General features: G+C 31.2%; 2 protein-coding genes and 1 long non-coding RNA gene across 4 annotated transcripts in view; 1 reads left to right on the forward strand and 2 right to left on the reverse strand.

Annotated features, from left to right (window-relative positions):
• LOC102588239 (uncharacterized) overlaps nt 1-1,829 on the forward strand; it is a 59,338-nt gene extending 57,509 nt beyond the window's left edge. For both annotated transcript variants that reach the window (XR_001473551.1, XR_001473550.1), the window contains exons 2-3: nt 536-861; nt 1,516-1,829. This is a non-coding gene — a long non-coding RNA (uncharacterized lncRNA). The remainder of the gene's footprint in view (nt 1-535; nt 862-1,515) is intronic.
• Nucleotides 1,830-5,935: 4,106 nt separating this feature from the next.
• LOC102589659 (protein QUIRKY-like) lies at nt 5,936-9,139 on the reverse strand. The gene is made up of 2 exons (XM_006348353.2): nt 9,086-9,139; nt 5,936-8,591 (listed from the first exon to the last, which is right to left on the reverse strand). Exon 2 carries the CDS (start codon nt 8,401-8,403, stop codon nt 6,097-6,099), a length of 2,307 nt encoding a protein of 768 aa, XP_006348415.1. The 5' UTR covers nt 8,404-8,591; nt 9,086-9,139; the 3' UTR covers nt 5,936-6,096.
• A 3,547-nt stretch (nt 9,140-12,686) lies between these two features.
• LOC102589993 (uncharacterized) overlaps nt 12,687-13,913 on the reverse strand; it is a 10,515-nt gene continuing 9,288 nt past the window's right edge. Inside the window, exons 11-12 of the mRNA XM_006348354.2 lie at nt 13,693-13,803; nt 12,687-13,217 (exon numbers count right to left, since the gene is read on the reverse strand). Of these exons, the coding sequence (XP_006348416.1) occupies nt 13,089-13,217; nt 13,693-13,803 (240 nt within the window). The 3' untranslated portion in view covers nt 12,687-13,088. The remainder of the gene's footprint in view (nt 13,218-13,692; nt 13,804-13,913) is intronic.

Genomic DNA, 13,913 nt, shown 5'->3' on the forward strand with positions numbered 1-13,913 from the left:
CCAAATTGATAGAATATAGAGAGAAACCCTTTCATATCTATGATGGGCAACTTGCAAGTATACCACTCTATGGTAGTGTGAGCTCTGTTGATTTGGTCTAAAATTAAGTATCTTATATTGTCCATAAATTTTATATAGAAGAGATGTGAGAATTAATAAAATAAAAATTAAAAACTCACGAGTAAACAAAATAATTATATCTAATTTATATTAATAAAGAAGAGTATTTGATTATTATATTAAGTCAAATGATAAGCTAATAAATCAATATTAACAATCTAATCACATGATTTATATAGAATTGGTTATGGGTATGGGAAGGGAGGGAGGGAAGTACATTTCATTGAGGAACAATGCAATAGTTAGACAGGATTTAACATACTTGAACAAGATATCATAATCTAAAATGATTAAAAATAATTTTTTAATATTATCTACACATCGCGCGAATATATATATATATATATATTAAGTGTATTTCTTAAATAATATTGTATTACTATTTATATAAATTTTGTATGTTTTAATTTTGCAGCAATGTGGCAAAGTCCTACTTCAAGCAACTTATGGAATTGAATGGCATGGTGGAAAAGATGGTTTTGGAGAGTCTTGGGCTAAAAAATTACATTGATGAATTCTTGAATTCCAATGTTTATATGTCAAGATTTACTAATTACAAGGTAATTAAAGGTGAAAATGAGAATAAATCAGGATTACCTTCCCACACAGATAGTTCCTACTTGACCATAATTAAACAAAATCAAAATGGATTGCAAGTTCTTCTACAAAAATGGAGAGTGGATTGAGCTCAATCATACCTCACCAAATTCCTATATTGTTTTATCAGCAGATGCTCTTATGGTAAGTTATTATTTATTTTTGATTACAGCAGTCAAAAATACGCCTAAACTTCTAATTTATATGTATTTTTGACGCTTTAACTCATTATTATTTTTTGTGTGTGGGGTGGTTTGTTGCTATAGTAGAGGAGAATAAAAGAAATAGAGATTTTTTTTGTATGATTGATTATTCAAGCCCAACTAGAAGCTAAGATTAGAGGAGTTTTCAACCAACGAAAAAAATGTTTGTGTGTGATTTATATATCATGATGCAGGCTCAATCCGTAAAAGAAATCACTAATATTTGTATTAGATTAGATTGTTTACCTAACTAACATCCCTTGAAGTGTTGCCCTTTCTCCAAACCCTATGTGAACGTCAAATATTTTATGCATCAACCTGTCTTATTTTATTTGACCTCAACTAACTTCAATCCACAAAAAATATTAAATCTTGATATTATTTGGAATAACGTATCTCTTTTTCTGGAAAATTGAAAATGATACCAGAACTATCATAATAATTTTTTAAATTGTCTTGTTATTATCTTATTAATTTAAAATTTTCATTCTCCATAGGAAATTTAAGTCAATCTTTTTGTTCCTTAATTATTAATTAAACAAATAAATTCTTATACATACTTTTTATGTGTTGATGATATGAATTAATTATACAGGCATGGACAAATGATAGATTGACATCTGCTCAACATAGGGTTGTAACAACAGGAGACAAAGATAGATTCTCTGTTCAATTATTTTCCCTCGTAAATCCAGATTATACTTTGAAGGTCCCAAAAGAATTAGTGGATGAAGAACACCCTTTAATGTACAAGCCTTTTAAGATGCCTGAATATAATAAATATCTTATGTTAGGTGCTAAAAATGGATTGGGTGTCAAGAATTATTGTGGTCTTTAAAAATTTAGTAGCTATGAAAATTTATTTATGTATTGTTTTGATGAATAAAATGTATCAGATGGCTGGTTGAATACTTTGAATTTATATTTGGATGGTTATTACGTATGATTGCGTAAAGTATTGTATTGTATTTTATTTTGTTGTGTTGTTTTGTATTGTGTTGCGTTGTATATATTGTTTTGATGAATAAAATATATGAGTGGTTGAATATTTTGAATTAATATTTGGATGGTTGTTGCCCATGATTTCATAACGTATTGTATTGTATTGTGTTGTATTATATTATATCATTTTGATGAATACATCATATGGATCTATTTTATTATTTTTCGTCATTACCACATTAGTAATTTAAAGAATAAATATACAATATTATATTTTAAAAAAAATACTAGATAGAGTTATTACAAAAAAAAAAGTAAGGTAAAAGATAAATTAGGATTATTAAATAATAAGCATAGAAAAATAATGTTTACGAGGAGATATAAATAATGACGCGATCACACCAAATTGATCATTATCATACGACTTCTCATCATTAAATAGTGAAAATAATAATGATGATCCGATCATTATTATGAGTTACGGAGAATTATGTCACCATTTTATCCAATTTATGCCTACTAATTATATATCATGCACTTAATATTTTAATTTCTAATATTAAAATGCTCAATAACATTAACAACAATACATCATAAAATCATAAGCAATAAGCATCCAAACATTACTTCAAAATATTTAACCACTTGTATTCATCAAAATAATAGAGTGCGATACAACATAACACAACACAATATGTTATTAAATCACAATTATTTCCTTATTTGTTTATAGCCTCATAAATTTTGATGTGTCTTTGTGATGTCCTTATCAATCAATAAACACATGATGTTTCCTATTGGAGGGGAGTTGTCCCTCAAGCTGCAGGGAGAATCACACATTATGCATGTGCTTAAAAAATAGAATTGGATGGCTAACTTGCTAGCACACCACTTATGCTAGTAGTAATGTAGCCACACATCTGATGATAAGATAGCCATCAGCCACATATGATGGTAATGTAGCCACGTCTGATGGTATGACACATTATTTTCTTGTAGTGAGAAAAGTTAATTATTTTCTTCAATCCAATTGATGTGATGTAGTAAGATATTACACAGGGTTTAAGAATGAAAGATTTTTGAAATTTGTGGTTTAAAATATGTTACCTTCTTTAATAATACTTGATTAGCCTCAATAAATCGTGAAATCACATTCATATTTCAATTGAAATTGTAATTTAACTTTTAATAATATATTATTTGTTCAAATCCATATGACAATGACAAAATTTCAAGAGTCAACGAAATAAAAAATTAATTTTTTTAAAAAGTTGTACCTCTAATATATTTTGTAGCTAAAATATACTCTCTCCGTCCACTTGTATTTGTCATGTTGCGCTTTTTGAAAGTCCATTTGACTAATTTTCAAAGTTAAATTAAATTGTATTAATTCGATATTTTAAACAAAAAAATTAAATATGCACAATCTATACAAAAAGTACTATAAATTGTAATTTTTTGCATATCAATATGATGAAAAAACACATTGTAAAATATTAGTTAAAATTCTTATAATTTGACTCTGAAAAGGAAATCATAACAATTAAAAGTGCATAGAGAGAGTAATAAATAAGTAATTAAATTTCAAGAAGTTTAAAATAAAAGGTTGAAAAAAAGAATTAGATAGACAACATATATTGAAAATTGAAAACATATAAATAATAAATGTGCCCAAAATGAGGTCTAACTTTTCGGCTAATAAAGTAGTAGGTAGTTAATGGTGTAAAATTGTCCAATAATATAAATTTTAAAGGTACAACCATAAAAAAAGAATATACAACACTATTTAAGCACATATCATCCAACACCTGTCATAAAGGTAACTAGAAGTAGACTAGTAAAGGTAAGCCGTGCTCCGCACGTCCCAATAATATTATGTTAAATATTTAAAATATAGATTTATTTTATTATAAAAAGTTCATAAAATTATTACCTAAAAGTTAAAGTTCATTTTTTTAAAGTCGGGCTAATTAAAATGAATTAAAAGAATTCTTGTAAAAATTTATATGTGTTTGACAATGTAATTCTTCTTTTGTAATGCCGCATCACTTATAAAAAATTATTTAATAGAATTAATTTACTAAATCTATTTGATTGAGTTATTATTTATATAATTTTTTTCGTCAATTAGATTTTATTTTACCTTATCAAAAATTGTTTATTCAGAAAATATTATACTATCTATTACTACTAGATACAAGACCCCGTGCCAGCACGAAACTCAATATATATTACAACTCAATTTATGTGATATCATGAAACTCAAGAAGTTATCAAAATTTTTATATGACTTTCAAAATATTTTAAGTTATTAATTATTGTAATTTATAGTATTTTTTTACATAATTTTAACAATAGTATATATTATTCTCTTTGTTTCAATTTATGTGGCATATATAGGATTTCAAAAGTTGACCATTTTTTATGTCTTTTAAATATATTAAACTTTTAATTATTGTAAGTTATACTACCTTTTTAACGTAATTTTCAAATAATATATGTATGACTTTAAAAAAAAATTAAGTTGTTAATTATTGTAATTTATAATACTTTTTTTTTTACATAATTTTAACAATAATATATATTATTCTCTTTGTTTCAATTTATGTGGCTACGTATTTTTTAAATATATAAAAAAAATAAAAAAATAAGACAAACAAATTAAAACAAAATATTTTTTTTTTTTACAAATGTATATGTAAGTGTGGAACCACACAGGTGAAGCAGGCATGTTGACCTTCACCTGTGTGGTTATCCACACTTATATATAAGTAGTAGATGTACCTTTTTAACATAATTTTCAAATAATATAGGTTACTTTTCATGTCTCAAGTTATGCGGCATTGATAGACTTTTTGGAGTCAAGTGATTTTTTTATGTCTTTTAATATTTTTTTAAAATTATTAATTATTGTGATTTATAGTACTTTTTACATTAATTTCAAATAATATATGTTTATCATCTAAGTGCCCGTTTGGATTGACTTATTTTAGGTACAGCAAATTCTTGTCTTAACCAATGAAACTGCAGCAATCTATTGTAATTACAAAACTACCCTAATAATGGGCTCAATTTGCAAGAAGCCATGTTGACGGAGAGTTGCTTGCTTATTGGCCTTTCTTAGATAGTATAAAACACTGATAATGTTATACGATAATGAATGTTGGGAGTATAATTTACACTTATATATAAAATTGGTAATATTATATGATAGTGAATTAATGTTGGGCCCGTGAAGTATAATACATATATCCACAAGGTATAAATATTGTACATGAATATACTAAGATGAATGTGCGATCATAGAAGATTAGATAAGATTAAAAATGACTACATTCTTCAGAAGGTGTGCAAGTAGCACGTAATGAGATTAATACAATGAGAAAAGGTGCAAGTAGCACGTGTTGAGGATGAAATGAGAGAAAGTCGCTTGAAATGGTTTCATCATGTCCTACGTCGACCTACTGCCTATAGATACATTCGTCCATAGGTATGAAACTATTTTACTGAATATATTTAAAAGAGACCGGGTAGACGTAAAATTACATCAAAGAAAGTTGACTTGAAAGACCTACAAATCCTATGAAATTAATGCAGACTTACCTAATAATAGAACAGAATAGAAGAAAAAGATCCACACAGATGATATATATTAGTTGGAAATAGGTTTTATAGATTTGTTAGAAAACTTCTAATATAAATTATTACCGGGATTGAGATGTAATTATTGTTGTTGTATAAAAACAAGAGGCGTAATTATTTGTTATAAGGTAAGGGATTCGATCTACCACTCTCCCTCTCCAGACTTTACTTGTGAGATTTCAGTAGGCGTTATAACATAAGAGATACGATCTACTTGCACTCTCCCTCTCCAGACTCTACTTGTGAGATTTCAGTGGCATTATAAGGTAAGGGATACGATCTACTTACACTCTCCCTCTCCAGACTCTACTTGTGAGATTTCAATGGGCGTTATAAGGTAAGGGATACGATCTGCTTACACTCTCCCTCTCCAGACTCTACTTGTGAGATTTCAGCGGACGTTATTGCAGTTTATTTCATTTTCTAAAAGATCAGTACTGAGGTTAATCAAATTTAACAAATACATTACACATTCGTAGCTTCAAAGAAGTCAAATTACAAATAAAAAATAAAAATAGAACTTTGTGATCTCAAGTTCATTTTTGCTGCATTTTCTACCTCCTTAAACCAAATATTCACTCAACTATTAAGTCTACAACATGCAGTCTGCTCTTGCAGGCAGCCTCTTGAAGAAACTAGTAGACAATGGAGGAAGTTTATGGCGAAATCTCGGGTGCCTTAACACGTAGATTCCAATGAGAAGCGCGACAACTTGGAATGGTGTGACATACATGACTATTGCAGCAAACAAACAGAATGTCACGAACAAAGCCGAAGCCCTTGGATCTCTCCAGCTTAACAATGAATGAAGCCTTTCCCCTTGAGTTGCTAAGTCCCCTATCACGGTCTGAATCCTGCCTCCAATGCTCCTCAAACGATCATATCTCATCCTCACCTTATCCGAGCCTCTTGATGTTGGGAATGTATCGAATTCTTCATCCAAATCATCGGGGAAAACACCATGAGCATGTGAAATATGGATGTCCATGTGAGGTGGATGTCTTGGTTTCAATCTATAGTGCCAAATACCAATCAAGAAAAGGTAAACAAAGAATGTAGGAACAATCAATTCAGGGTAAAGGACTAATATAACAAAGAGTATATGGATTAGTATTGTTGTGAGTGGATTCTTCCAATGACATATTTGATCAAACCATTTTCCAATAGCCAATATTGGACTCACAACATAGATTAATCTGAAAAAGTTAGCCTTAGCTCTCCTTATGCTCCATATATGCGAACCAGCGTCTAGCATGTAGTCCACGACCTCTTTTTTCAATGGTGGCTCTGCTCGTCCTAGCCTCGTTGAAAGTATTTGAATAGTTTGGAACCTGAGGAAATCTTGCTGACTGATAGACATTGGATGAGCATAATGCATCTTCGGAAATAATGGTTGAGTGTATTTAGACAACATATTGACATAAGACGTACACGAAAACCTTACAGCTAGTTGAACTTCTCCCATCTTTTTAACGCCTGATGGATGCAGGACAATAAGAGGGTAGGAATGTGTGTATACCTTCTCTGTTTCAAGTGTCGAGAGCCTAATCCTCACCTTTCCAATGCTCGTACATTTCCCCCCTTGTAGGTATCCGTTATCGAACACTCCTACTGTGATTACAGTACAAGGATCATGTACTTCCCAAGTGTACTGCTCATTCCATTGTGGTGACAAGCTATCGATGATTGTCCTTGTACGAACCCATTTTGGCCCGTACTTAGCTACACAATAGGCATCTGTCGTCCCTCGTCCATCCTTGGACTTCATAGCTGACAATCCTGTTGCACTTATTATCCCCAATTCAAGTAGTCCAATGCTGGATCTCCATAAAAGCTTCGACGTTGGCTTGAAATCACTACTGTAATGTATCGATTCATCCAACACGTGATATCCGCCATCCAAACTAAGCCTCATATGAATCTTACTAGCAAATTTAGTCTCCTTTTTTTCCCCTTCTACAACTGTATGCTTCTCAAGATTGTGCCATTTAGAAGGAACAGGTTTGTTGTCAAGCCTTCTAGGGACAATGCTTAAAGGAAGCACACATTTTCCCAAAAACTCGAAATTCGATCCAACTTTATCCTCCACAGTTATAACCAAAGGCTCTTCAAATGGTTCAGCTACAACAAAAACCAAGTCCTCATTCCACATTGGATTGCAACTTTTTATCGGAGAAATTTTCGTTTTCAAGACCTGATTCCCACACATAACCTTCACACAGCACTCGGGTTGTCGATTCTTTTCACTTGGAAGCAAATCTTGACATTCAATGACATTAACTCTGATATACCAAAGTCTAGGAGAAAGATATACCTTTCCTCTAATTCTTGAAATCCCCTCACTTCCCACAGCTGCTGCATCCGAATGCCACGCATCACAAAACGCCTCGTCTGCTTGAGTTCCTCTCCAAACAGCAAGCATGATTTCCCCTTTTTTCAACTTTTCACCTCTTTTATCCTCTAACCTATACCATTGTGGGGCTAATGAACTATCCGGTGGAACTCTTCTCGGTACATCAACGAGATCAAACACGACTCTTCCTATCATATCATCCAACACAACATCCTTATCTTTCACACATACTTCAATGTAAGAAGCTTGAAGCCTATCCTGAGAGAACGCGAACACATAATTCCATTCAGGGTTGATTTTCTTCTCGAAATGCTTCGTGATGCCCTTGTAGTTCCCAACTTTTACTTCAACATAAGGATCACAGCTCCCTGTAACATCCTTTGTTAACTCTTTAGCCTTGACAACACGAACATAGAGGTATTCCATTTGCTCGACGAGGTCATAGGCAACGGTTACCTTATCTCCTCCTATCATCACCCCTGATCCAACAATTTTCGGAGCTGTTTGCTTTAAAGCAAACTCTTCATGTATTGAACCTTTCTGCATTTTTCCCTTCTTATGATCAACTTTTATCTTTTTCCTATAGGAATATTAGCTCCCCGTTTCGTTTCCCCTCTTGCTTCGGGGCTCACCTTCTATAGGTTTCGTCGAGACATCAAGCGAGAAATAACTACTCTGATCACCCCATCTACACCTATTATGATGATATAGAACCTCGAGACATCTTTTTGACTCTGCGATCACATAAAGACATAAACTTTGAGGCTCAATAGCTATAAGTTAACAAATTTTTCTATAACACAAAACTTAGGTACCACAAGAACAACTAAAAAAGAATTTTAGTAGGACAAATTTTTGGAGATACAAATGAAAGCTATCAAATATTGATCAAACAAAAGTATGATAAGAACAACAACAACAACATATCCAGTGAAACCCTAGAAGTGGAAAGACAGTAACGTGTACAGACTTTACCCCTACCTCATGAAGATAGATAGTTTGTAATTCCGTCAGACCCTCAAGTAATGCATATCAAAGCAGTTTGAAAAAAAGAAAATACAAAAGCAAAGGATAGGGAAAACATTATATAGCATTTAACAACGACAAAATAATGCGATAACTGAAGCACAAGAAACTAGTACCATAAGAAGAATTTAAAGAATTATAGAGAAAATACAAAACATACGAGGTGATCAAAAATAGCAATGCTACTATATTATCAAAATACCTTTTCAAGATCAAATTGCTTCAATGATTACTAGATAGAAAATTGATCAAAAATCTGCAAAAAAAAAAATGGAAATAAAACAATCAAGAACTATAATATTTTTCTTCTTCTTAAAAACAGAGGAAAAAAACCTAACAATGCTAAAAAAAAATTGTTTTATTTCATTATTATAAGAAAATAAAAGTTTGTCATAGTAACAAAAACCATATACCATTTTTTTCAAATTTCTTGAAAACCAACAATTGCATAGAGTTCAGAAAATGGAAGAAAAATAATAACAAAGATTTTTTAAAAAAAAATTGATTTTTTTCCACAAATTTTTAGTGATTATAGGAAAAGAAGAAAATTGAAGAAATGATAACTTACTTCAAGAGGCAGTTGAAGAAAACAAAAGTGAGTTGTTTTGGGTAGTTATAACTAAGAGAAGTACAGTATAAATTTTAAATTTATATGGACAAATGTGTAATTAACAAAAGTTTTGGGGTTGATATGTAAATTAAAAAATGTACATAAACTATTTGTTGTAGAATAAGTCCTGGATTTGTATTGTTCATGTGATCTTTAAAAGATACATAAAAAAAAACTAACTTTGATCCTTAATATTTTGCATATATCACATGTCCTATTTGAGAAAAAAAATTTGATTGGTGGCTTTGGATCAGTGTTTTGAGTGTTTCAACTGGTTCATAACATATTTTCAAAGTGATTTGCATATTTAATTTGTATCGCGATGAAGACATATAATGGATTTGAATTTTACTAATAAATCAAGTTTGATATATAAAGGCCTTTTAGTGAATTAAGAGTAGAGTAGTGTGTCTATTATCCAACGAGTATGAAAATGTAACCATTTATCAAGAAACAATGATGAGATTGATGAAAAAGACATTGGTAGACTCTTCGAAAATTGTCAATCAAAGATTACTTTTTTTTTAATGTGTAAACTTAGATGGTATCTAACAGAAATTCATCGAAAAATCTAGAAATTTTAATAGAAAATCTGTCAGAAACAATTATGACGAGTATAATTTCGATGAAAAGATTTTTTTTTTTCCTAGTAGTAATATTTTCTCTTGTTTCTTTAATCTAGGATAAAAATGACAAATTATTTAGAAATAATAGGTTTAAACTAACATACATTGAATATGATTATAAATTAAATGGGTATGTTTATGTTGATATTGGAAAAATTACATGAAAGAAGGTTTAAATTATGTTTAAAAGTCACCATCTTATTCAATGATGTAGGCAACATTAAAATTGGACTAAAATGATGTTAACACATGCTACAATAATAAAGATATTATTAGTTGATTAGGTATACATATAACATTTTTTTGAGTCAATGGTAAAAAAAAAACAGCTAAAGTATCACTTTTCGCGAGTTTCACACATCAATTTCAATTGTTCTTTTTTAAAAAGATAATAGCACAGTTAATAATTGGAGTGTGAAACTCACAAAAAATAAAATAAAATAGTTTAGATGTGTCTTTCACCATTATCTCTCGTGTGATTAAAGAGATTCCTTAGGAAAATTACTTCATGTACATTGGGAAGTTAGACTATAAAAAGAAGAGTGAATGCTCAAAAACACATCTAAAGTATTTTAATTTTTCGAGCTTCATACTTAAACTATCAGATGTGAGAGTTTTCTACCTGAACTATCATCAAATATTTATCGAAACACACCTCAACTATCAATTGTTCCCTTTTCCTACCTGAATGATGATGACGATATTCTAAGTAGGAGAAATAAATGATAGATAGTTGAGGTGTGTTTCGATAAACATTTGAACTTTGATTATAGTGTAAGTAGAAAACTCACACACGATAATTCAGATATAAAACTCAAAAAATCAAATTACTTTTAGAGATAATTTTTACCTTTCACTCTATAAAGAATTTGAGTCTAAAACAAGAATCCTCTTGTTCCTAACAACTTTTTTTTTTCTCTATTTCTTATCTATCTTTTCTACCCACACAAAAAATATATCCAAACTGAAATTTTATTTTATTTTCAAGAAGGAATTCAATTGGTCCAAGCTTTCAATTTTCAACCCCAAAAAAAAAAAATTAATATAAGAGATTGCTTTCAAAATGGGTCCAAAATCATCTACTTGACTCAATAAGTAACGTGCTATTTGTTCATTTGTCAATAAATAATCTTCAATTGGTCTTGGTAAGAAAATTGTCTATAAGTTTCTCTATAAGTTAGGTCTTAGGTGCGGTTGGTTTAAAATACAAGTCATTTTCTTCCTATCTACTCTTTTTTTTTATTTCCATCGATGTTCGGTACTCATATCAAATGCTCGTCTAAATTCAAATTTGTGTATTGCGGAGCTTATTTCCTGAGGCGATGCTCTTAATTAAAATTAAACATTCCTTTGGCTTGAACCTAAGATAGTTTCATTTTCCAGAGACTTGAATTCAAGACCTCTGGTCAAGGATAGAGGAATTCAGAACAATTACTCTCTTTTATTTATTTTCTTCTGACAAGAAATCTTTTTTTTGGTTTTCCTTTATTCGTTCATGCAATAAGGTTGTGTTTTTTTTTGTTTTGCATCTGGTGTTTAGGGGCCCGATTACTCTAAATTTGTATTGTGTAAGACTCATTACTGGGGAAGCGCTTCCTTTCAAGATTTTTTCTATACACCAGAGAATGGAGAAATCATATCCATATATCTCACCACAACCCTCCGCGATAATGTAATAAGACTTCGATTTCTCTACAAACAATTATTCAGAGTCCGGAGTCAAAAAAGTCACTTTTTTCTTCCAAAATGTATAAAGGGCCACTGTATTTTGTAGTACCAAAACGGACAAATCGCTACTCCATCAGTGATATCTTTGTTCATTTTTAACCTCCGTTAACACTGTCAAAAAATAAAATTTCCTTAAGAAAATCGCTGCAAATTTTTTTAATTATAATCACTACCCATCAAGGGAATTTTTAAAAAAAATTAAAATCGTTGCAGGGGCAGCGATTTCCAAAAAAAAAAAAAGAAAACTGCAAATCGCTTCTGGGGCCGGGATTTCCCCAAAAAAGAAAAAAAAATAAAATTTGCTGCTGGGGCAGCAATATCCCCAATTTTATTTTATTTTATAATAATCGCTGCTTGAGCAGTGATTTGCTAAAAAAATCCTTTTTTTTTTAATTGTAACTGTAGCCTGCACTTTAAATTCACATGCCATATAAAAACAAAACTTACAAGTCACATGCATCTTGAATTTTGGCAACATATAAAATATCGTCAATTACATCTTCGCATTCATTAGTATTTTGAAAGTTGTAAGTTTATAGGAATTATTGATGTTGGATATATGTTGTATGACTTCGGACTAATTTCAGCTTTAATTGAAAGGTAGCGTCTAGAAACGCATATCTTTCACATGCGAACCCTTAAGGCTACCATAACTTTGCAAGATGTAAAAATTTTGTTCGAAATAGTGATAGATAGTAGTCCTATACTTTTAAATTGCACTAATACTTTAGGAGTTTTGGGTAGACAGGAAATTATGTTTGAATTAACAGAATGGTTACTCGATAATGATTGTTTTTCTGGTGTTAGTAGACTGTTAATATCTAAATTAATCGAGCATATTGAGAGTTTAAATGATATTACTGATCATTCAACTACCAAAGATGCTAAAATAAGGTCAAAAAGAGTACAATGGCTCTAACCAAGGAATCAAAACTCCCTTTAATGGAACTTTAGCCTTAGCTGGTCATAACCACGAAACCACATGTTTCGCTAGGTGGGCCAGGAACGCCCGACAAATCAATTTATCCGGTAAACTACTAGTCGAGTTTATAGACAACAAGATGATGAAACCAAGATGTAGCTCACAGAAGAGAGACAGTGATCTTCGATCGATCCTTCTTCTTTTCATTATGCAGCCTCAGATTATGAATCCTTTTTTTCCAGTAGCATATTCGCTTCATGGTACGAAGATCAAGAATCATGTGCATGACATATTTAAGGAGCATAAGGCCTGCGTAAAATTAGAACTTTTTTACTTGAACTAGAGCTCCTTGTCTCTTTCCTGATTCGAGCATCGCGTCCAAAACAGCAACATCACGAGCACCTTCAGCAAATGAGAGACGAGGATCGATGTGGGAGCTATGGTCCTTCTGCATGAAAAAAAGACGCTCAATATAGCGCGAATGAAAGCAAAAGATCAATGATCTAGAATATCAGGTTAACACTGCAACAACAACGGTACTATTACTACTATTATGCCACCTCTGATTGAATCAAGTTAGGATCGACTATATGAATCATCCACGACTCTGTCATTCCACTTAAGCTCATTTCGGACCAATATTATACAAAAACATAGGACTTTTAGAAAGAGTAAAAAGGACAATAGGAATGGGGGAAATGACTGTTCATTTACGTAGACAAATGGGCAAACAGAACGTGAGGTGTCTAGATGTGCATACTCAAAGTGGGAGTGTTTACTTGCCAGTTGAGGCCAAGTTTGAGTGTTTGGTTATGTATTATGCCTAAAATATATGTACCCTTCGAGAAGCAGAAATCTATCCGACTAATAATTTGTAGGTCACTAAAAAAAAAAGGAAATGAGAACTTCAGGAAGAATGTTACCTTCAGGTTAGCCGTCGATACATCTGATAGAAATGCTTTCAGTTCATCAGTGACCCCGCTAAACGGATAAAAGAAGCTCTTGCTTTGACCATCAGCCATATGTAGGGAAACCTGGGACAGCAATTTAAAGACGAAAGATATGTGAATTGTCCTTTGTGAAGGGAAAGACATTGTTTACACCCAATTTTGGACATCCACAATATAGATTAATATATATATAT

The sequence above is a fragment of the Solanum tuberosum genome, unplaced genomic scaffold, assembly GCF_000226075.1.
Source record: "Solanum tuberosum cultivar DM 1-3 516 R44 unplaced genomic scaffold, SolTub_3.0 scf00098, whole genome shotgun sequence".
Classification (NCBI taxonomy): domain Eukaryota; kingdom Viridiplantae; phylum Streptophyta; class Magnoliopsida; order Solanales; family Solanaceae; genus Solanum; species Solanum tuberosum.

Coding starts and splice junctions, on each gene's coding strand:
- LOC102589659 (XM_006348353.2), bottom strand. CDS start 8,403: ATGCAGAAAGGTTCAATACATGAAGAGTTTGCTTTAAAGCAAACAGCT.